The 21417-nt window shown below is 44.3% G+C and overlaps 2 protein-coding genes across 2 annotated transcripts; one reads left to right on the top strand and one right to left on the bottom strand.

The window, feature by feature from the left end:
* On the top strand, nucleotides 1-11048 carry atp8b5b (ATPase phospholipid transporting 8B5b). Its single transcript, XM_035141428.2, has 28 exons — nucleotides 1-288; nucleotides 1392-1473; nucleotides 1568-1626; nucleotides 1744-1857; nucleotides 2189-2287; nucleotides 2436-2497; nucleotides 2620-2692; nucleotides 2779-2849; nucleotides 2923-3005; nucleotides 3504-3662; nucleotides 4319-4407; nucleotides 4903-5096; nucleotides 5188-5396; nucleotides 5489-5532; nucleotides 5629-5791; nucleotides 5911-6099; nucleotides 6270-6385; nucleotides 6465-6629; nucleotides 7058-7169; nucleotides 7252-7357; nucleotides 7456-7606; nucleotides 7846-8029; nucleotides 8107-8330; nucleotides 8668-8751; nucleotides 8910-9155; nucleotides 9253-9391; nucleotides 9479-9609; nucleotides 9734-11048. Exons 2-28 carry the CDS (start codon nucleotides 1419-1421, stop codon nucleotides 9995-9997), a joined length of 3585 nt encoding a protein of 1194 aa, XP_034997319.2. The 5' UTR covers nucleotides 1-288; nucleotides 1392-1418; the 3' UTR covers nucleotides 9998-11048.
* Nucleotides 11049-14880: 3832 nt separating this feature from the next.
* stbd1 (starch binding domain 1) lies at nucleotides 14881-20712 on the bottom strand. Its single transcript, XM_035141429.2, has 3 exons — nucleotides 20235-20712; nucleotides 18870-19258; nucleotides 14881-18484 (listed from the first exon to the last, which is right to left on the bottom strand). Exons 1-3 carry the CDS (start codon nucleotides 20533-20535, stop codon nucleotides 15977-15979), a joined length of 3198 nt encoding a protein of 1065 aa, XP_034997320.2. The 5' UTR covers nucleotides 20536-20712; the 3' UTR covers nucleotides 14881-15976.
* Nucleotides 20713-21417: the final 705 nt, after the last annotated feature.

The raw sequence follows: 21417 nt of genomic DNA, 5'->3' as shown, positions 1-21417 counted from the left end.
ACCTCTGCTCTATAGGCGCCTCTTTCACCACCGCACCACAGAGCCAGAGTCGTCCATCCCGGGTGTCTTTCATTCAGCCGGAGGCCCCCCCAGTCGAACCCCCTTCCTGTGCCTGGGGACGAGGCTGGTGCCTGGGCGTCCAGGCCGAGCACAGACCGGGGCCTGGATTCTCCTCATCTGCGGCGGAAGCAAAGCGAAGACTGAATTTTGAGGCGTTTTCCCGCTTCTCTTTCATTCACTGGGCCTTTATGTGTGAGGGGGACACGAGAAAACACATTTTTCTTTGAGGTATGTGCCTGATTTTCTTTTGGTTTTCAGACTTTGGGGAAATATTGGACGTCTGGTACTTCTGTGGACAAAGATCAGAGAGTCTCTCGCCTTCGAAACCTTTAAAAAATAGTTGAACAACATAATTAATCAATATTGAGGCCTGGTGGCTCGGTCACAGATCGATTGTGAGAGTCGAACAATAACAGTGAGTGAAACGTGGAGCCGCCTGTTTCCTGATCTGTGCACCAGAATAAATCAGGGTAGTGGTCAGTGTTGAAAAATATGTCTTATTTATCTTTAATTTGACTTAAATATATTATTAATTTGGTTATTTGTAGAAAGAAAACAGGGGAATTGGCTCTTTTATGTGTTCTGCTGATTCTTTCGTTTTCCATTCTTCCTGTTTCACTCTGACGTCCTTCTGCGAAACCAAGATACAGGAAAACGACAAATCTAAACATCGTCTCAATCTCAATGTTCGCATCATATCATCTTGATCTTTGCCGTTATGGATTATCTGCTGTAATCTTTACTCGGGTACAAAGGGTTGTGAAGGGAGTGTCTTTACAGCTCTTTGAGTTGTAGCTCGCATGTCATCGTAGAAAATGTCCTCGACTGTGGTTCAATAGTTTCTTTCATCAACAGAATATCACGACATACGAAGTTTATTTGATCAACACCATATAGAGAAAACTCTGTTTATCATTATTTTTGTTGAATATCCAAAGCTCATCCCCAATATCCCCCAAAAATATCAGAATTTAGCCATAAAATTATATTATTATAGTACATTTGATAATTATGAATGTAGTGATGTACTGATACATCATATAGCTTTGTGCACTTAACTGCCTGTAAACATAAAAATAATACATTTATATTTAGTTTCTTTTGCACTTTTCAAGCTTAAGAATAAAGATAAATCTGAATCAAACACATTTTGGAACATGACAGCATATACATTGATGTAAAGTATAATATTGTTATGATGATAAATGCCGAATAAATCCCCTTTTATATATATAAATTGCTTCCGCCTTATATTTGCCAGAGTTTCCCCCCCTTTCACTTATACGTCGGGTCTGTGCTCGTATAAGATTCGACTCTTTATACGTCCTCAGGTGTGGGATGGACAATCTGAGCTGAACATGGGATCCATAGCGTCGAATGCTTTCCAGCTGTGTGGAAAACAGGCGGAGCGAGGTGAGAGCTGACGCTTTACATCAATCTGTACTGAACTGAAGTTCGAGAATCACACCTTCACCCACGCCCTGCTCTGAATCTTTGTGTTGCACAGAGGAGGAGCGATACCTGCGAGCCAACGACAGACCCTTCAACCTCTCGTACACCTATACCGTAAGTGCAGAAACTCCACTTCCTCTGCGGACAGGAAGTGAGAGACCCTCTACTACTTTAAGATGAGTGGGGGGGTTATGTGTGCATGTTGACTGACCGGCGTCCGTCTCGTTCCAGAACAACGCCATCACAACCTCCAAGTACAACATCTTCACCTTCCTGCCGCTCAACCTCTTCGAGCAGTTCGGGAGACTCGCCAACACCTACTTCCTCTTCCTCTTGTTACTGCAGGTAGACATTTTGTTTTTCCTCTTTTCTGATGTTACCGTGCGTGTCAGTGTGGACTCTGTGGCGTCCTGAGGCCTCACACGCAGCCGGTCGCACGGTTTCTAATCGATCTGACAACAAACGTCTGCTCACAAGCGAACGAGAAGCGAATCTGTAGATTGTCCTTTAACAGAGTTTCATGAAAATGTATTGATTCCACCTGTCGAGGGTCGTGGTTCTTTTTGCTGGATGATATTTACAGATATTGTTGCACGTTATTCACAAATGTAATTTAAAGGTATTTCAAATGTGTGTGTGTGTTTGTGTGTGTGTTTGTGTGTGTGTCTCCTCACAGCTCATCCCACAAATCTCCTCTCTCTCCTGGTTCACCACGGCCGTGCCTCTGATCCTCGTGCTGTCTATCACAGCCGTCAAGGACGCCAGCGATGACATAGTAAGCTCAAATTCAATCAAGCTTTTTGGGGCAAAACTGAGAAATAGAAAAATTAAATAACTAACGAGGAATTAAACTCAATTACATGATGTGAAACTAAAGCCACAGGTGTAAAAATAACCTGTTTTCTCTTGTGTCGTCGGAGTAGAACAGACACAGAAGTGACAAACAGGTGAACAACCGCCGAGTGGACGTCCTCATCGATGGAGAGTGAGTGAAGACGCAGATTTCACTTTTTTTTTTTTTTTACATTCTGTCCAGTTTCTCTGTTTGTGAATGACGAGGCAGCTCAGAGCTGATCGGTGAGTTCATGGTTTGTCTCTTTGGTGCAGACTGAGAAGTGAGAAGTGGATGAACGTTCAGGTCGGAGACATCATCAAACTGGAGAATAATCAGTTTGTTACAGTGAGTACAGACAGTTCAGAGTGAAGGTCACAGGTTTATTTAAAGATATCATATTAATAAACACGTTTATTTGATGCTTTTCTCAGGCCGACCTCCTGCTGCTGTCCAGCAGTGAGCCTCTCAATCTGGTGTATGTAGAAACAGCAGAATTAGACGGGTGAGTGTCTCACTGACTGTCTCACTTTGTCTCAGAGTTGCATCGTCCTCATGTCCTCTTGGTGTCCCGACAGTGAAACCAATCTGAAGGTGAAACAGGCCCTGACTGTAACTGGAGAACTGGGGGACAGAGTGGACGCACTGGCTGGTTTCAACGGTGAGAGGCCGAAAGAAAAAATAATACATCTTGTTTTCTTATCCTGGACTTTTGGTCAAGAATAATAATATAAAGAGATATGTGATATAACTTTTAAAAATATAATTATAAAGTTTTAAAAAACTTCTTTCTGTGTTTGTGCTCTTCTGGAAGTTCGTCAAAATTAAAAGCCACAGTTTTGATTTACTAAACCACGATTTTTAACTTCTTAAATCTTAGTCTAAAAATTCAGATTCATCTCATAATTCTGACCTTATTTTTTCACCTAATTAACTCGGTCAAGTTTTTTCCTTATGATGCAGTTTTATTTATCTGTATCATGAATCACTGTTCTTGAAGGTTAAAGTAAAAACAAGTATCTTGATAATAAGACTGTAGATATAAGATATAAAGATATCTGCTATTTTAGCTTCATGTTCTAGTACAGTCACATCTTCACCTTGACCTTTACTCGGTTTCCTTGATGTCGACCTCTGACCTCTGACCTCTGACCCTCAGGTGAAGTTCGCTGTGAGCCTCCCAACAACCGTCTGGACAAGTTCAAAGGCACCATGACTCTGAGCGGACAGGCCTACTCCCTGGACAACGACAAGGTGCTGCTGCGGGGCTGCACCCTGAGGAACACGGAGTGGTGCTTCGGCCTGGTCATCTTCGGAGGTGAGTGGTGTTTATAATGTTTGAATGAGCCACAAACCAGCAGCTTTGGCATCAACCACACGTTTGTGGTGGTAATAAGAGAAATAAATTAGGTCACGGCCAGTGTCATGGTAACGAGATCCAAAAACACACAGGGAGTCAGGGACCAGCGATGGAAGGATTCGTACTTTCCGTGAGATTTCGGCCTGATCAGAAGTTACTTTAAACAAACTTCTTCATTTCCTCTTTGGTGGAAATGAGTTTCCATATAATGCAGCTGCAGAACAGAATCAGTCCATGTGGAGAAGTTATAAAATTATAATGAATAAATATGGTAAAATGCAGCAGTAACAGATGAACCAAACAAATGAGATGATACAGGACTGTTATTATAGCTGTTGATATTTGTTTTACTGTTTTACCACTCAGGCAAATCACCAGGCCGCCTTTTATTAGCTTTTATTCACCAACGTGGACTTTAACCCATAAAATACCTACTGATGCATGAAGGAAACAATGAAACAATTCTGAAGCATAATGTCAAAGAGCAAATAATTCAAATGGACAGACGGGTTCGCTTTAAGAAGCAGTGAACGAATATTCGGCAAAACACTGAGGATCAGTCACAGCTTTTCGTTCAACACAATCTCTGAAAATACAGATCTGAATGTTTCCAGGTCCCGACACCAAGCTGATGCAGAACAGTGGAAAGACGACGCTCAAACGGACGAGCATCGACCACCTGATGAATGTCCTGGTGTTGTCTGTGAGTTAAACACACATACACACACACACAAATATACATAGCTTAATATACATCTTCATGTTTTCGCTAAGTGTTAAATTTCCTGTAACTAACATCACGTCAATTTGTCGTATGATGCCGTATAAGTCATAAACCCTTTCCCCTCCATGTTAGCAGATGGGACATGAACTAAAACTAGAAAGTCAAAAGTTAAATAATAAATGGTGGTTGTGGTTTTGATCACTACTTTGCACAAAACCCAAAATGACGTCACCGGTACAAGATGGCAGCACCCGTATCTGGGATATATGGGCTTCATTTTTGTAAAGTAGCAGGAAGTGGACACGTGTCGTCCATCTTTCTATAAAGTCCTTCTTTTAAACACACATATATATATAGAAAAGTAAAATTTGAAATGTGGAGATCACTTATTCACCTCCATAAAAGCATTGATTTCTCTTTTTAATGCAGATACATTTTTCAGCTGATTGATATATGGTGTCTTAAATCGATCAGATCTTCGGTTTCCTGGCGTTCATGTGCACCGTCATGGCCATCGGCAATGCGATCTGGGAGGTGCGTGAGGGCTTCGTGTTCACGCCCTTCCTCCCCCGGGAGCCAGGCATCGATGCCGCCCTCTCCTCCTTCCTCTCCTTCTGGTCCTACGTCATCGTCCTCAACACGGTGGTGCCCATCTCTCTCTACGTCAGGTATGAAAATGAAACAGGTGAGAGAATCCAGTCTGCTCTTCTTTCTCGTGTCACACTTTGACATCTCCCCCCCCTCCCCTGCGTGCTTCAGCGTGGAGATCATCCGCCTGGGGAACAGCTTCTACATCGACTGGGACAGGAAGATGTACTACCCCAAGAGCGACACCCCTGCCCAGGCTCGGACCACCACGCTCAACGAGGAGCTCGGACAGATCAAATACATCTTCAGCGACAAGACGGGCACCCTGACGCAGAACGTCATGACCTTCAACAAGTGCTCCATCAACGGGAAGAGTTATGGTGAGCGGCTCTGGGGTTGTGAGACCTGCACGGTGGAATGGACACAATAAGACTGAGTAACTGAGTTCAGATTGTGTGTCTGTGTTTTTCAGGGGAGCTGTTTGACTTTGCCGGACAACGGGTGGAAATCACAGAGGTGAGAGGAGAACAGTGGAATCTTCTGCGTGAACTATGTGTAACTTGCGTATTTCTCAAACTTGTTCCTGTCTGTTTCTTTTTCCTCAAATCGCAGAAGACGGAGAAAGTGGACTTCAGGAACGAGCTGGCGGATCCGAAGTTCACCTTCCACGACCACAGCCTGGTGGAGACGGTGAAGGGGGGAAACCTGGAGGCTCAGGCCTTCTTCCGCCTGCTGGCTCTGTGCCACACCGTCATGCCCGAGGAGAAGAAAGAGGGTGAGCGTCCTCCAGTGGATGTCTTTATTACTATTATCTTTATTTCCATCTTTTATTCTAAAATCGTTGTTTCCAGAAATCCATTTACCTTTCCTCTTTCCCTCTGTTTCTCTGGGCAGGAGAGCTCTACTACCAGGCTCAGTCCCCCGACGAGGGCGCTCTGGTGACGGCGGCGAGAAACTTTGGCTTCGTGTTCCGCTCACGTACGCCAGAGACCATCACCGTCTTCGAGATGGGCAAAAAAGTTGTCTACGAACTTCTGGCCGTCCTCGACTTCAATAACGTGCGCAAGAGGATGTCCGTCATAGGTGAGAGGAAGTGGTGACGAGATGTTTCCGATGATTTGACGAAAATCAATATCGACCTTCAAGAAATAGCCTGAAAATACGTTAAACTCTTTTAAGATGTTCATTTATATTCACGCAGTCACGATAATGATCGCAGCTATTTAAGAACTTGCTCTCCCTCTGACTTCCAGTGCGTAGCCCTGAGGGGAAGTTGACTCTGTTCTGCAAAGGAGCCGACACCATCATCTTTGAAAGACTCCACCCGTCCTGCAACGAACTGACGGCGGCCACCACCAGACACCTGAACGTGAGTGAAGCGGTCCAATGTAAACCAGACGTCAGAAAGATGTCAGGAGTCGTGTTGGTAACTGCTCTGACCTGTCCAGGAATACGCAGGCGACGGCCTCCGCACGCTGGCTCTGGCCTACAAGGACATAGATAAGAGCTACATGGAGGACTGGAAACAGCGCCACCATGAGGCCAGCACCGCCATGGATGGACGGGAGGAGATGCTCGATGAGCTTTATGAAGAGATGGAGAAAGACCTCATGGTTAGTCCGCCTGTGGAGAACTGAGAGACAGTTTTAGCGAGTTAACTTCTCGGTTGGTCGTTACAACCTTCCAAGTGGCAGCTGCTATAAGTGAAGCCAAAATATCTGGGTCGCCCCCTGGTGGCTGGTGGCATTATGGTTAGTTGAAGTGTTCATGTTTCTGATAAGTTTGATTTAAATAAGTCATTTGATGCTATAAAAACGAGCTGAGACTCTGTATCCAGATGACGCTTGATCCGAGATGTTTTGGCTTCAGTTTAGACACACGTCGTCCATCTTAATGTCACTGACCTTGCTCCATAACACATTAAATTATTAATGGTGAGACAGAGAGAAGAAATAAAACCTGTTGCTTCAAACATTTATAACATTATTATACTATTAAAACCTGATTTTCAGATGATGAACTTTGACTGTGTGGGTTTCAGCTGCTGGGAGCGACTGCTGTGGAGGACAAGCTGCAGGACGGGGTTCCACAGACCATAGAGCAACTGGCTAAAGCTGACATCAAGATTTGGGTGTTGACCGGAGATAAACAAGGTAAATGCACGAGAAAAGAAACCGTTTCGAGAATTAACTGACAAGATACGTGGCTTTAAAGTGATGATGCTTGGAAAAACAGAGACGGCGGAGAACATCGGCTACTCCTGCAACATGCTGAGGGAGGAGATGAAGAAGATTTTCATCGTGGCAGCTAACACGCCTGAAGGAGTCAAAGAGGAGCTTCAGTAAGTCAGACGGACACAGACGACTGTTTTAGCTTTTATTTTGTCGATTGTACTTAAAGTCACTGGGATAAAAATGACAAATAAGTAACTTCTTCCAGGAAAGCAAGGAGGGAAATGTGTCCCGAGGCAGCGGACGAGCCGAGTGTGGTCCGGGCTCGTGCCGGCCTCTTCTGGAGTCACAAAACTGAGACGGTGCAGGATGAGAAGGTGGAGGGAGACTACGGCCTCGTTATAAACGGACACAGTCTGGTAAGAAGTCACTTTTTTATCTTCAGGCACGAGACTATTTCCAGTAGCTGCTGAATCAACAAGATGCGTGAATGTCCCACACTTTGAATCAGTGTAGCTGCAAAGTCTGAAAAACAAATGAATGACGTGTAAAGAGGAATTTCGAGACCTGCTGACTTTTATCATTTAGTTGATGGGACGTAATGGACTCACGTCTCGTCACATCCCAGTAATTCCTCCTCCCTCCATGTGGCCCTCAGGCCTTCGCTCTGGAGAAGGACCTGCAGCTGGAGCTGCTGAGGACAGCGTGCATGTGTCAGACGGTGATCTGCTGCAGGGTCACTCCTCTGCAGAAGGCCCAGGTGGTGCAGCTGGTGAAGAAATACAAGCAGGTCATCACTCTGGCCATCGGGGACGGAGCCAACGATGTCAGCATGATCAAGGGTAAGCAGAGCCGCATTCATATTTTTATACATCTCACAGTGCAAATGTTATGTCTCACTCTGCTGTCTGTCCTCCAGCTGCTCATATCGGAGTGGGCATCAGTGGGCAGGAGGGCATGCAGGCCGTCCTCTCCAGCGACTTCTCCTTCGCCCAGTTCCGTTACCTCCAGCGCCTCCTGCTGGTGCACGGCCGCTGGTCGTACCTACGCATGTGCAAGTTCCTACAGTATTTCTTTTACAAGAACTTCATCTTCACCTTCGTGCATTTCTGGTACGCCTTCTTCTGTGGCTTCTCCGCACAGGTGAGTGGACACGGAGTGGAATCGTTTGTCTGTGACTTTCCTGCAATCGTGATTTGAAATAATTCTACTGACGTGATGCAGATTAAAAGTTGATTGATATTGAGAGCACAGTGTTTATGTTTCTTAAATAACTTCTTTATATTTGGCCCAATCTGTAAAATATCAAGGCTCAATTATATTTCTTTGTCAAAGTTATATATTATATTATATTATATTATATGTTGTATTTGTATATATGTTTTTTAACATACTGTATATATTCTTTTACGCCAAAAATCCACACTTCATCCGTAGAAAGTGACATAATTTAAAAGTATGTTCATCTTGTTGTTCATAGACTGTGTACGACGAGTGGTTCATCACTCTGTACAACCTCCTGTACACAGCTCTCCCCATCCTCGGTTTGAGCCTCTTTGACCAGGTAAGAGTAACATCCAATAATCTTGTAGTTGAATATCTTGTACTTTAAACTGAATTCAAACTGTCTCTCATCTCTCTCTCCCCTCTCTCTCTCTCTCTCTCTCTCTCTCTCTCTCTCTCTCTCTCTCTCTCTCTCCCCCCCCTGCTGTGTTTCTGCAGGACGTGAACGACCGCTGGAGTTTCCAGTATCCTCAGCTCTATGCTCCCGGTCAGCTCAACCTCTACTTCAATAAGAAAGCCTTTGTGCGCTGCCTGTTGCACAGCGCCTACAGCTCCCTCATCCTCTTCTTCATCCCGTGGGCGGCCATGTACGACACAGTCCGGGACGACGGCAAAGACATCTCCGACTACCAGTCCTTCGCTCTGCTGGCACAGACGTCTCTGCTGGTGGTGGTGAACTTACAGGTGAGGGGAAACAGGCCCCTGGTGCCAGAAGCAGCAAATTATGCTTTTTTTTTTTAAAGGTTTTATTAAATCAAAAATATCTCTGCCTGTGTTCCAGCTGTGTCTGGACACCTACTACTGGACGGCCGTGAACCAGTTCTTTGTGTGGGGCAGCCTCGCCGCCTACTTTGCCATCACGTTCACCATATACAGCAACGGCATGTTCCTTATCTTCACCTCCTCCTTCCCCTTCATCGGTGAGTGGAGTAAACCCCTGTGCCTGCTCCTCCCTGCACCACGTGGGATTCTCTAGGATCACTGACATACGGATGTTTTCTTTCCAGGTACGGCGAGAAACTCTCTGAACCAGCCCAACGTGTGGCTGACCATCTTCCTGTCCACCCTCCTCTGTATTCTGCCGGTGGTGGCGTTCCGCTTCATCCTCATCCAGCTCCGGCCCACCATCAATGACAAGGTGACGCAGGAAATACCACCATCATGGGTTTGATACCCACATTAACTGTCAGGTTACAAATGGGCCTATTGAGATAATTAATAGATTGTTGTAATGAATATTTTTGATTGTTTCCCCCCTCCAGGTGAGACATAAGGTGCGGAAGGAGGCGTTGCCGGCCCCTGCACCTCGCATACCTAGAAGGAGAATCAGCACCCGGCGCTCCGGCTACGCCTTCTCCCACTCGCAGGGCTTCGGGGAGCTGGTGACGTCCCGGAGGTTCCTGCTGAAGAGGCCCCTGAGGAGTCGACCGGCGCTGTTCGCCACGACCGACTCTCCTCTGGCCCAGAATCAGCCTCAGCACTACCGCACCATCACAGAGGAGCAGGAGGAGACGCAGAGCCGGTAGAGAGGAGGTGAGCGGGGACCGAACATCTGCAGGGGACCGACCCAACGATGTAGAAAGTCTTTTATTTTGAAGCTCACTCGTGAGAGGATGCACAGGGTAAAGTTCACCACCTGGATTCTTACCAGGTCAAACTTTTTATAAAAAAAATTCTGTCCCACCTCCTGTTAATGCTGCAATTCCACTAGAGGGCAATCACGAGCTAGTCCTCAATGAAATGTAGTAATTAGCTAAAATAGTTAATTACAAGAAAATGACTTTAATTTTAATCTTTCGAATATAGATGTCATAATTTGAAAAGTACTAATGTCCCTTCGAGTTCTTACTGGGAGGGCAAATGGGAATCTGGCTAATGTTGCAGCTTCTAACTGGTCATGGTGGCGTTAGTGACTTTATTCCATCAGTTTAATGGTGAATGCAGTAAACATGTCTGGTGCTGTGCGACGTCACAGAGACAAACAGAAAGCTGTAAAATTACTTCTATAAAAACACAAATGAAATTGGTAGAAACTTTCTTTTGACCCCTTGTACGTTACGTTTCGAGGCTTTAGCTCCACACGCTCCTACGCTTCTCTGGTTTTTTCTAATGGGTGAATATTTTTTATCATTGTTAAAAGATGTTTGCAGCTCTCACACAGGAAGTACAACTGTCTCAAACTGTACTCGGCTTTACTACATTCGATGGGGAATCAAGTTAAAATGTGTTATGATGTTCTCTGTGATGATCTCCTGTCTCATGCATGATTTAACAGCGGAACCGAGACAGTAAGAAGCTCATATTAAGCTTTGGGACACTCAGAAAACTGATGAATATTGTGTCATACAAAACCAAATTCTTCATCTTTTTATTGGTTAAGTGAGAAGCCGGAAACACGACGTTGCATTTTGTGCCTTTTAATTATTTTCAAATTTTCCTCCAGTGAATTGTCAAAACTCAGGGTGTCATTTTGAGAAAGTAAAACACGGTGATTTCTGTTGAAGACTGTGATGAACCTATTTTCCACACTGTTGTTTACATGATTATTTACATTAAACATTGTTTTATTATTGTCGTGCTGCTTGTGTTTGTGATCTGTATTTTAATATTCACACTTTCATGGAGGTAAAACTTCAGGTACCACAGTGTTTTCAACGTGCAGCCAGGGGTCAGTGTTGTCTTTCTACCGGAGTGTCAACTTTACAGAGACAGTGATATAAAGGAGGAGTAATGGGTTTAACTGGGGACAGATCATGGTCCAGCAGATATTTATACTTTATAAATACTTCATTCCTGACACATATTTTACCATCGTGACCTTTGAATTTTAAAAAATACAATATTCTCAAGTGTAACCTAAACATTTTTATACCCAGTTTTATGTGGATGTATTTCACTGGAGAATTCAATGTTCAACGGGTCTTTTTTCATTCACGAGACCATGATCATAAAAATATCAACTAGAGAACAAATGCATATTTTAATTGTGATCAAAACAATAAGATGCAACATATGATAAAAAGAGGGGATCAATCAACACAGGAAGCAAGGAAATGGAGGAACATGTAAAAAGTAGAGAAATGTACCTGTACATGCTGGTTCGATTTGTTTAGACTTTATTTAAACCTGCACACGTTGAATCGTGGAGTTTGTCAGAATCGTTGCGAGGGACAGAAATACCTGTGATTGTTATAAATGTTTAATAAGCTGACCTCTTTTAGGGAAGCTCCTCCAGATCAGTGTGCATTATGTGTGCAGCAGTTTGCTCTATCACTCTCTGCCTCCCTCTCTTTCTCTCCTCTCACACTTCCCACACACACACACACACACACACACACACACACACACACACACACACACACACACACACACACACACACTGCATTGAGCCCACAGCCGCAGTGTCCTCTGGGACAGTGGGCGATGACATCACCGGAGGTGGGCTGTCCCTGTGTGGCGTGGATCCAGAGAAGCTTTCAGTTTCCTCTCTGATCCACAGGAAACAGGTTTATATTACAGTGAATGTACAGCGAGACATAGAATATTCACAAAATATTCCTAAAAGCTTATGTTTGCAGAAAAGCCCCTGAAAGAGGAGATGGAAGTGGAAGAATTGAATTCCTTGTCAAAGTGTATTATTAGGTTTTCCACATCAAAATGCGACATCACTGCCAAACAGCTTCATCCCAAAGGTTAAACACCAATCATTCAAAACAATACACAGCTAACAGAGCCTCCTCCTCCTCCTCCTCCTCCTCCTCCTCCTCCTCCAGTGTAACCCTGGTGGCTCCGCCCTCAGGTCCATGCTGCACAGTCAGCAGACTCGTGAGTGAAGGTCACTGCATGATCCCACAGAGCGGAGCGGGACCGGGGCCTGACATGTTGTATAAATAGCCTGTGGGACACACCCTAAACACAAGCATGACGTAGATAATACGGTTGTGTTGAGCACATTTTACTATCCTGCAACATGTCATTGTAAATATTAAGATTTACAACAATGTGCAATATTGAAGCAGGAGACAAAAATCACGATAGACACTTTTATTTGGTTTAAAATACACGGTTCCCTGCTCATACGGCACAGAAACGACAGACAGGGAAATATTGGAAAAAAGGAAAAACCCAATGAAGTACAAATATCTATGAACGTTCACATATACCTGATATCATCATAAAATCCTGCTGGGTCAAAGTTCAGGTGCAAAACAAGTCGCTCTGACAGGTTTGCTTCTGTAAGAGGAGACTGAACCTGCAGAGAAAGAGAATTTCACACTCGCTGCTCCAGCTCGGTCTGAGGATCGCTGAGTGTTTCAGTGTCTCGGGCAACAGGCGGAGACAAGTCTGGAGACAAGTGCACCAAAGGAAACAGAGATAACTTACTGTAGAAATCACTGAACTCCAGATTGAATTTAATTTGTTTTAACAGAGACGTCATTTTCAGTATCAGACAGTGTCTTGAAAGCTAAGGGTCATATTTTCCGTTTAGTCCATGGACTCCTCCTCCTTTTCCTCTTGTTTCTCCTCTCTGGTGCTCGTGATGAGCGTGATCACGTGGGGGGTCGTCCTTGTGTTTGTTTCTCCATTTCTTGTCTTATTTTGAGATTTCTTATGTGTTTCTGGCTTCGTCTTTCCTGTCTCCTGTCCTCGTGATCGTCTGCACTGTTATCATTTCAGGATTTACCTTTATGTTTCTTCACGTATCACCCGCGTCTGTAAATCTTATTTTGTTTCTCATAAGACTCTTTGCTATACTTTCTACTACCAAGCTGCAGTGCCTGCACATTGCAACAGAAAGGATGACTCACCTACAAGAATCAATATCCACAGAAAATAAATGTTCTGACTGAAGATCTGCAGACTATTTATTACCCGCAGCACCTGATCCGCTGTCACACGTCGGCCATGTAATAATTTGAGGGGAAAGACCGAGCTGTTTCCACATTAGACGTCTGACTCAGCGTTAAGACTTCTGCCTTAACAGAGATCAAACTTTTCCAACTGTGGCTCAACTGTTTAGACATTTGACACATTGTGTGCGTGTCTGTGTGTGTGTGTGTGTGTGTGTGTCTGTGTGGAGTTGGATGCATGAGCAGACTGAGTGGTGTCAGTTGTGAGCCGTGTGTCTAAATAAAGGATTACCTTCAACCTTAGAAAGAGCACACACACACACACACACACACACACACACACACACACACACACACACACACACACTCCCAGCAGCCACATCGGCAGTGAGCGAGCCACATTTACACAACATGAACAAAACCAACACACGTGACCCCCGCAGATCATTTCAGTTTGTCAGTGCGCTCTCTGTAAACACAACCTTCGTGCAACATGTTCTGTTGTATCTGGCTCGCTGGTCTGGGGTCAACGGACAAAGGTTCCCTGGACTCGTGTTTTGAAATAGAAAAAGACGCAAGCAATCACGTGACCTCGGGCTGGGACAGAGTTTTATTGACCCGATATTGAAGTGGGTCAAACGAGTGTTTGTCTTTCAGGTGCACCGGGGGTTGAACCTGCAAAGGTTCGGGGCCTCGATATTCAAGAGGAGGCTCCTGTAGTCGTCACTTTGGATGGAGGGGGGTCGTCCGAATGTGCAGCAGGGATCACATGTCACAGACATTTACATGAACATGGTGGCAGCTCAACACGGGAAACTTATATATTTGAATATGTCGACCATTGAGCTGCTGTGTTTCTCTGTATTTTCTAAAGTCTGTTTGTTCACATTGATCTGTTTCTTTAATTACTGCGTATTAACTTAATGAACTTCTCCATTTCCTGGAACATTTAATGCACAGATAGGAAAAGAAACCACTTCATTTCCCATGATGCATCTTCCCTGCATTGCTTACGCGTGGTCTGACCTCACAAAACACTCCTCGCAGCGCAGATGAATCATTTACAGCGCGGCCAGAAATTGCATCTGTGCATGTGTGAGTGTGTTCGTCACGATTCAGACTAAAAAAGCTCAACTCCTCTCCAGAACCAGCGGAGTCACCTTCAGCACTGAGACGAGTGGAGCTGACAGGTCGGAGTGGAAACATGTCTGCTAACGACGTTCTCCCTGCCGGAGGCCACCTCTGAGCCAGATGGACTCACACAAGCTCCTGGCTTTAGGCTCGGAAATTAAAAATCTAGACAGTAACAGCCCTTTTAAAGAAAAATAGAAACAGGTTTATCGTATTCAGCTTTTGAAAGCATATCTTTTGCTCTATTAGAAGTAGAGTGTTCTGCCCTTATACTGCATGTTCAGAGAGTTTCTGGTGCAAAATAAGAAATTTAAAAACAAAATTATATGAAAATGAAGGTGACATTGTATTTCCTCATAATGTTATTTTGTATTAAATTGATTTAATAGTGAATTAACCTGCGGAGGAAACATATCAGAGCAACGGCAGACTCTTTATTTATTTATTTGGTAACAAACTCCATCTTACTAACATTCAAGAATATTATTATCTTCAGAACATTGCATATTAAGATACTTCTGATATGATCTGAGATACATTGATTAGTAACATGGAAAAAAAAACTGACTGCATACGTTTGAGAAATAATATACACGAAAGTAATTCATTCAATCAAAGTTTGAAAACACAATTTCCGATGCATCGCGACACAGAAACAGAAACAACTCCTGTTTAAAAGGCACATTAATAGAACTATGAGAATCTTGCATGCACACAAGATAAAAAGCAGCATTGAAACCATATCACAGTTTAGTGGTTAACTCATGAATACCTGATAATAACGCCAGCCAAACAGTATACAGAACAATTATTGCTTTGATTATTGCTATAGTAAAAGTGAACAATGTGCATTTCCTATCGTAGATTGTTGGAGGGTATTCAAGCAGCATATGGATGGTATAATTTATATATTATATATATATTATTTATAAAAAATTGACACTTGCATTAAATCGCACACTTTTAAAGAGGTGCTTCATCCAAAAATATTGCCACAGAAATGAAGAAGGCGTTTTTTAAGGACAGTTCTCTGAAAAATATATGAAATAATTTTTATGTCTAGAACTATTTGTTAATCAGACACACACATGTTTAAATGGACTAGTGTAGGTTTTCAATAGGTTTTGACTATTTTGGAAAACGTATTGTTGTATTTAGTCAAGTTTTCCTTGGATTAGTTGTTTTACTCAATTAATCATATTAAATCAGAAAGAAAGCAAAAGAAATTCACATTTTAGGGGTTGGAAACAATACATTTTTGTATTATTATCAAAATTGTTGTTAATATTTTGTTGTAACAACCAAATTTAGCTTCAACAAAGACCTGTAGACATCTTTTGTTAGATATATATCATCATTATCATGTCATATTTGATTCAAAGGAGTATTTTTAATCCAACATATCACCATTGGGCTCTTGTGATGGGATTTGAAGATAAATTTAAACTTCATCTGGTCCAGTTTCCAGTTTGTTTCATGTCAAACTCCCTCTCAGCTCCGCAGCCCTTTCCTCTGAGACTCATCCTATAATAATCCCCACCACTTGTGCACAGTCAGCTCGTCTCCAGAGCCAGTATCAAGGAGCCGGTTCCCACTCTCCTCCCAGCGACACACTTCACCCTTCTCCACCAGCACGAACTTCCACTCCACATGGCTCTCTGCGGGGAGGCTGACCACCGTGGCCCAGTGCCCGTCCTTGGCCCTCTCCAGCGGGACGAAGTCCTTCCAGTTCCCCAGCTCCTGCTGGTTCCCAGTGATGGCCACCGTCTGGTACGGCAAGCGGGTGAGATAGTGGATGCTGAACGTCACATTAACATACTGGGGCATCGGATGGACGGCCACGACCTTTTTGTTGTTTTCAGTATTTTCGTCCACAGCGGAGAGAGCGCGGGTTTGTCTGTCTTCAGTGGACGGTGCGAGTTCTGTATCAACACATGAGACATCGGTGAGAGAGGAGCTGGGCCGGAGATCGTCAGTGGGAGGCTGGTCGGTGTTTTTGTGGTCTTGGGAAAAAGACGGGACAGTAATGTTCATCCAGGGAAGGACTTGGTTACTGTCCGTGATCCATTCGTTATTGTCCATAGTCGCCTCCATGATACTGATTTCAGTCTTTTCATAGTCGTCTTCTTTCTCCGTCTCTGTTTCCATTTTCTTTGCAGTTCTCACGTCCTCCTTCTTCTTGTGAATCTTTACAACCTCAACAACCGCCTTCTCATCTGTCTGATTCCTCTGCTCATCGGTTGTGCTCATTACATTTGCTGGGATCTGCAACATAAGCTGCTCCAGTGCTCTGTGGTAACTGTCCTCGATCTCGTGGCCAAACGTGTCCTCGTTGTCTGCAAACAAGTCGAACTTGGCCTCGCTGTGGGGTTGCTGGGAGAGACGTGATGGGTAAGGCCCAAACACCATACCGACTGTATCGTCCTTAATGGCAGCAACAGCAGCATCATCGGCGTAGAGGTTGTTTTTAGCCTCTGTCCCTTCTTCTGACTGTGGATCACAATCCAGTTGTGGAACTACCATATCTTCTACGGTCTCGCCAAAGTCATGACCAGCATCTTGCAAATCAGGACTGACAGCCATGCTGGAAATCCCGCTCTCTGCTTCAACACCAGGAGACGACCTGCTGCCCTCGTCCTGATCCCTCAGCTCACTTCGCTCGAAAGACGGTAAGGGAGGTTTCCACATGAGACGGTCAAGGTCCTGACTCGTGCCTTTAGTTTGCATTTGGTCACTTTCTTGGTCTTGGGGTAAAGCCAACGTGTCAGGGGGAGATATTTCTTCAGACATCACAGATGTGGTAATCGTATCATTATCGCAAACAGCTGCATCAGTCGCCTCGACCAAAGTTTCATTCACTTCCATGTGGTCACTTGTCTGGTGTTGGCAGACGGATGAGAAGTGAGGACAAGACATTTCTTCACCTTTTACAGAAGCAGCTATAGCTTCAGTAGAGTCGGGATCGGCAGCGTCGCTACATTCGTCAAAGGCTTCGTTACCTTTCGTTTGCGTAAAGTGTTCGTCACAAGACAACACGTGAGGATGAGAGATTGTTTCAGCCAGTAAAATGTTCTCAGGTTCACATGTGACTGTGTCAGGAGCAGCGGTGACGCTCGTATCTTCAACAGCTTCACTATTAAACAATCGGCCAGTTTGTTGGTCCTTGTCCTGAGACGGCAAATGAAGGTCAACGCTTTCTTCAGCCAACGTGTCATCTGCAGATGTTTGATTGATTTTGTGGTGAAGTTCCTTCTGGAGCGAAGGTGCGTCAGAGCCAGGATCAGTCAAATCTGTGTCTTTATCCAGACGTTTGGAGATTTCATCTTTATTCTCTTCACTTTGTGGTTGTTGACAATCCGACGACGATTCCAAGGAATCCACAACGCCTGAGATTCGAGTTTCGGGATCAGTGTTGGCACCGGACAGATCTTCATCATCGTGATCATCAACCTGCACTGGCTCGTCCAAAGGATGTAGAGAAGAGCCGAGGACCACACTTGAACCGTCATGTTCTTCACCGCAGACGACAGTGTCATCGCTAGTTGTGGTTTCCTCCTCCGCTTCATCAGCCTCAGTGGGGAGAGCTGCATCCTCTTGATTGTCCGTGAGACCGTTTGTCTGATCAATCTGTTGTTCCTTGTCAGACTGTGGTGGTCGGGTGTCAAATTCATCAGCTTCGAGAACGTGGTCTTCCCGTGTATCTTCTTCAGTCCCTTCACCAGGTTGACCATCATTATCCAGATCGCTCTCCAGAACCTGTGGCGTCACCTGTTCACATGTCGAGGGACAGATTTCGTCTTGTTGAGGAACGAGCTGTTGCTCTACAAACTCTTCTTCAGCCTCCTCACCCTCGTTTTCCTTTTCTTCCTCTGGAGAGAGGTGATAACTGGAATGATTGCTGTTGTCACTACTATCTTGATGGTGATTCTCTTCTTCCAACTCGTCTTTGCCCCGACAGATACAACAGCAAGAATCATCTTCGATATCGTCTGTGGCCACACTCCCATCGTCCTGATCCTCGGCTTCAAACTCCTGAAAGGACACATTCAAAAAGTGTCCATGAGATTCAAGAGACGTGGATAAAAAAAATCATTCAGTCAAATTCGGAAACAGACGAATCAGAAGATCAGAAGATCAAGAACAATTGTGTTGTGCTCAAATGCTCTTTAACCACTTTCTTTACTAGCTAGTTGCTAACTTTGTATTTTCTGCTTCTGGTGCAAAGAGAAACAGCTTAAAAATTACACAGTTGTATTTGATTTTTTGTGAATATAAAAGTATTATAGTGGGGCTCACTGCATTTGTCCATGTAGATATTATATATATATATATTATACACCTTCCTAAAATGTCCTTTCAGCCATTCATCTATCTGACCCACTGTGACGTTCATTTCTCTGTAGCTTGTGTAAAATACCTTCTCAACCTCCTCGTGTCGCTCATCACGAATCAACGCAGGCTCCTTCCAGCAGCCTTCGTTACCACGGACCTCCTCGAGGACTTCTTCTTCTCTTACTCCGTCATCCGTTGCACTCTCTACCTCCGTTTCAGCCACCGTGGTCGTATCACATCTCAGGTTGTGAGAGGCCTCCTCTGTGTACGTCTCTGCTTCTCCATGAGAGTCCTGGACCACCGTCACTGCCACTGTCGTGTTCTCGTCCTCCGGTATCTGGACGTCATTCTCAGCAGGAGAATAAGAGGGAGGTTTGTTTTCAGCGGCAGGAGCTCGACGATGCCTGAGTTTCAGATCACGATGAAATGGATCAGCATCGTCCTTCATCTCTGACGAAACCTCATCACTCACATCTGTAAGAGAGAACAGGGATAAAACTGTTATTTGACATATTTATCTGATTAAAGTACAAACCTAATAAGAACGTCACTATAAACTATCAACTAATACTAAGACAAACAAGATAAAGCTTTTGAAAACTATCTATTCAACCTTTGTACCTTTTTGTGAAACGACAAAACAGCAGACGATTTAATCACAGGGAAATACAATCAATCCAATCAGCAGTGATTAGCTGTTTGTGTGTCTCAGGCCTGATTTGACCTGGTCAGATAAGTCTCTGAACTTTGTCCTCATGATTCACTTTTATTCATTGTGTCTGTATCTGAGTCCACTTAAGTTTAAAATAGGGGGAAATCTATGTGAATGAAACATTTGCACTGATTTATTTTTGGTGGTTCACATGTGGATCATAGATTTTTGTCTGTAATACTTTACAGTTACCTTTTCATTGTCCCCTGTGGGTGTTATATCTATAACTTGATTATTAGAAGTGGTATTTTAATGTGTGAGCACTTCACTGACTGTGATAGACTTTAAGCCAGTTTGAACTATGATCATTAAATACCGCTGCATACTTTATTTATTTATAGTGGGTTATTTATTTATGACAATACAACCTATTCTATGGGCTCATCATATGTTTAGCTCATAAAATCTTAGACACAAACAACACACAAACAACTTCAACAGTCTGGATAAGTTTCTTTAAAATACCAGTTTACATTAGAATGAGGTCATCTCTGTAGTATATCTATATTTATCTTTTACAGTTCTACTGTAACCAGGCTGGATATTAAATATTATTCGCAGTACCCACTGTGATATTGTGTATTTATGGTGTTATATCTGTTACAGGACGATCATATGTCTGTGATATTGCTCCGCAGACAGTATTTTGATATAAGATCAACGCAGAAGTCATAAACACATTATCTATAGGCTCATGAATCATTATGACACCAGTCCGTTATTCCTGGATCTTTTTACCTGTTGCCTCCACGGAGGAGCTGCGTGGATCCCCGGGACTCAGCTCCTGCTCCGGCCAACTCGCCCCCGACGCGTCCCCCTGCGCTCCGGGGCTGTCCCCGTCCCCGTCCCCGGCCGCGGCCGTGGCCTTCCTCCGCGTCTTCCCCCGCACGCTCCGGTAGATGATGAACGCCGCCAGCACCGACACCATCGCGATCACCGCCAGAGCCACGGCGGGTCCGTGGCGGCTGATCATGCAGAAGAGCGACGCCAGGTCCATGCGTCTCTCCAGGGCCACGCTGTTGCCGTTCTTCAGCGGCATCGCGACGCGGACGTGTGGATCAGATCCCCGCTGCTGCTGCTGCTGCTGTGCTGCTGCTGGTGTGTGTGTCTGTGTGTGTGTGTGTGTGTGTGTGTGTGTGTCTGTGTGTGTGTGTGTGTCTGTGGTTGAGTGCGCATGCAGGCCTGGATGATCCGACAGGAGCTGCTGCTGCTCCACGTTTACGCACTGACCTCTTGTTGCTGCAGGGCTGCGCACGGCTGCAGGTGCGAGCTGCTCATTGGCTGACTGGGTCACGGGGAATCCAGCGTTCATTCATAAAAGAGGAGCAGGAGGAGGAGGAGGAAGAGGAGGAGGAGGAAGAGGCCCATTCTACACATATACAGCTGATGTGTCTGTTATCATCCCTCTGATAGGATTAACACTCATGTTGCCTTTCTCCAGTGGAATTAGTCCTGATTGAGCACAGTCATGGGTCATCCTGACACTGGACCTTTGAGCAAACCTCCTCCAGGAAACAAAGATACGACTGTTAAAATATGAGAATACAAATATTCCTTATACTGTAATTTAATTGGACTTTGTCTCTAATCTTCTCAAAATACAGATGTGGGCCAATCGTCAAATAGCAAATGTGACCCAAATATCCCAAAACAGATGTGCTAGGTGTAATCTGGCTCAGATGGCACAAAACTAATTCAGGCCACTAAAATTGCAACCTTACTATCTAATATAACTTAATCTTACTTTCTGCTCAGTAGATTCCAGTAAACATGGTTATAAGGTCAGACCAAGAATACTGATCAGTGTTTTGTGATTATTGATTTAAAAATGTATTGGTGAACGTGCTCCTCTCGCCACAGAACAATATGGATCAGTTGCATATTCAGAGAAACTGTTCTCTCCTGAGACTCCGCCTCTGAT

Source organism: Hippoglossus stenolepis, chromosome 18 (genome assembly GCF_022539355.2).
Source record: "Hippoglossus stenolepis isolate QCI-W04-F060 chromosome 18, HSTE1.2, whole genome shotgun sequence".
NCBI classification, from domain to species: Eukaryota; Metazoa; Chordata; class Actinopteri; order Pleuronectiformes; family Pleuronectidae; genus Hippoglossus; species Hippoglossus stenolepis.
The sequence above is the reverse complement of the archived record's forward strand: the minus strand, read 5'-3'. Positions and strand labels throughout refer to the sequence as shown.

Coding starts and splice junctions, on each gene's coding strand:
- atp8b5b (XM_035141428.2), top strand. CDS start 1,419: ATGGGATCCATAGCGTCGAATGCTTTCCAGCTGTGTGGAAAACAGGCG. Junction 1,627..1,743: donor ACCTCTCGTACACCTATACC/GTAAGTGCAGAA, acceptor GTCTCGTTCCAG/AACAACGCCATCACAACCTC. Junction 6,630..7,057: donor AGATGGAGAAAGACCTCATG/GTTAGTCCGCCT, acceptor TGTGGGTTTCAG/CTGCTGGGAGCGACTGCTGT.
- stbd1 (XM_035141429.2), bottom strand. CDS start 20,535: ATGCCGCTGAAGAACGGCAACAGCGTGGCCCTGGAGAGACGCATGGAC. Junction 19,259..20,234: donor CTCCTCCGTGGAGGCAACAG/GTAAAAAGATCC, acceptor TCTCTCTTACAG/ATGTGAGTGATGAGGTTTCG. Junction 18,485..18,869: donor GACACGAGGAGGTTGAGAAG/GTATTTTACACA, acceptor GTGTCCTTTCAG/GAGTTTGAAGCCGAGGATCA.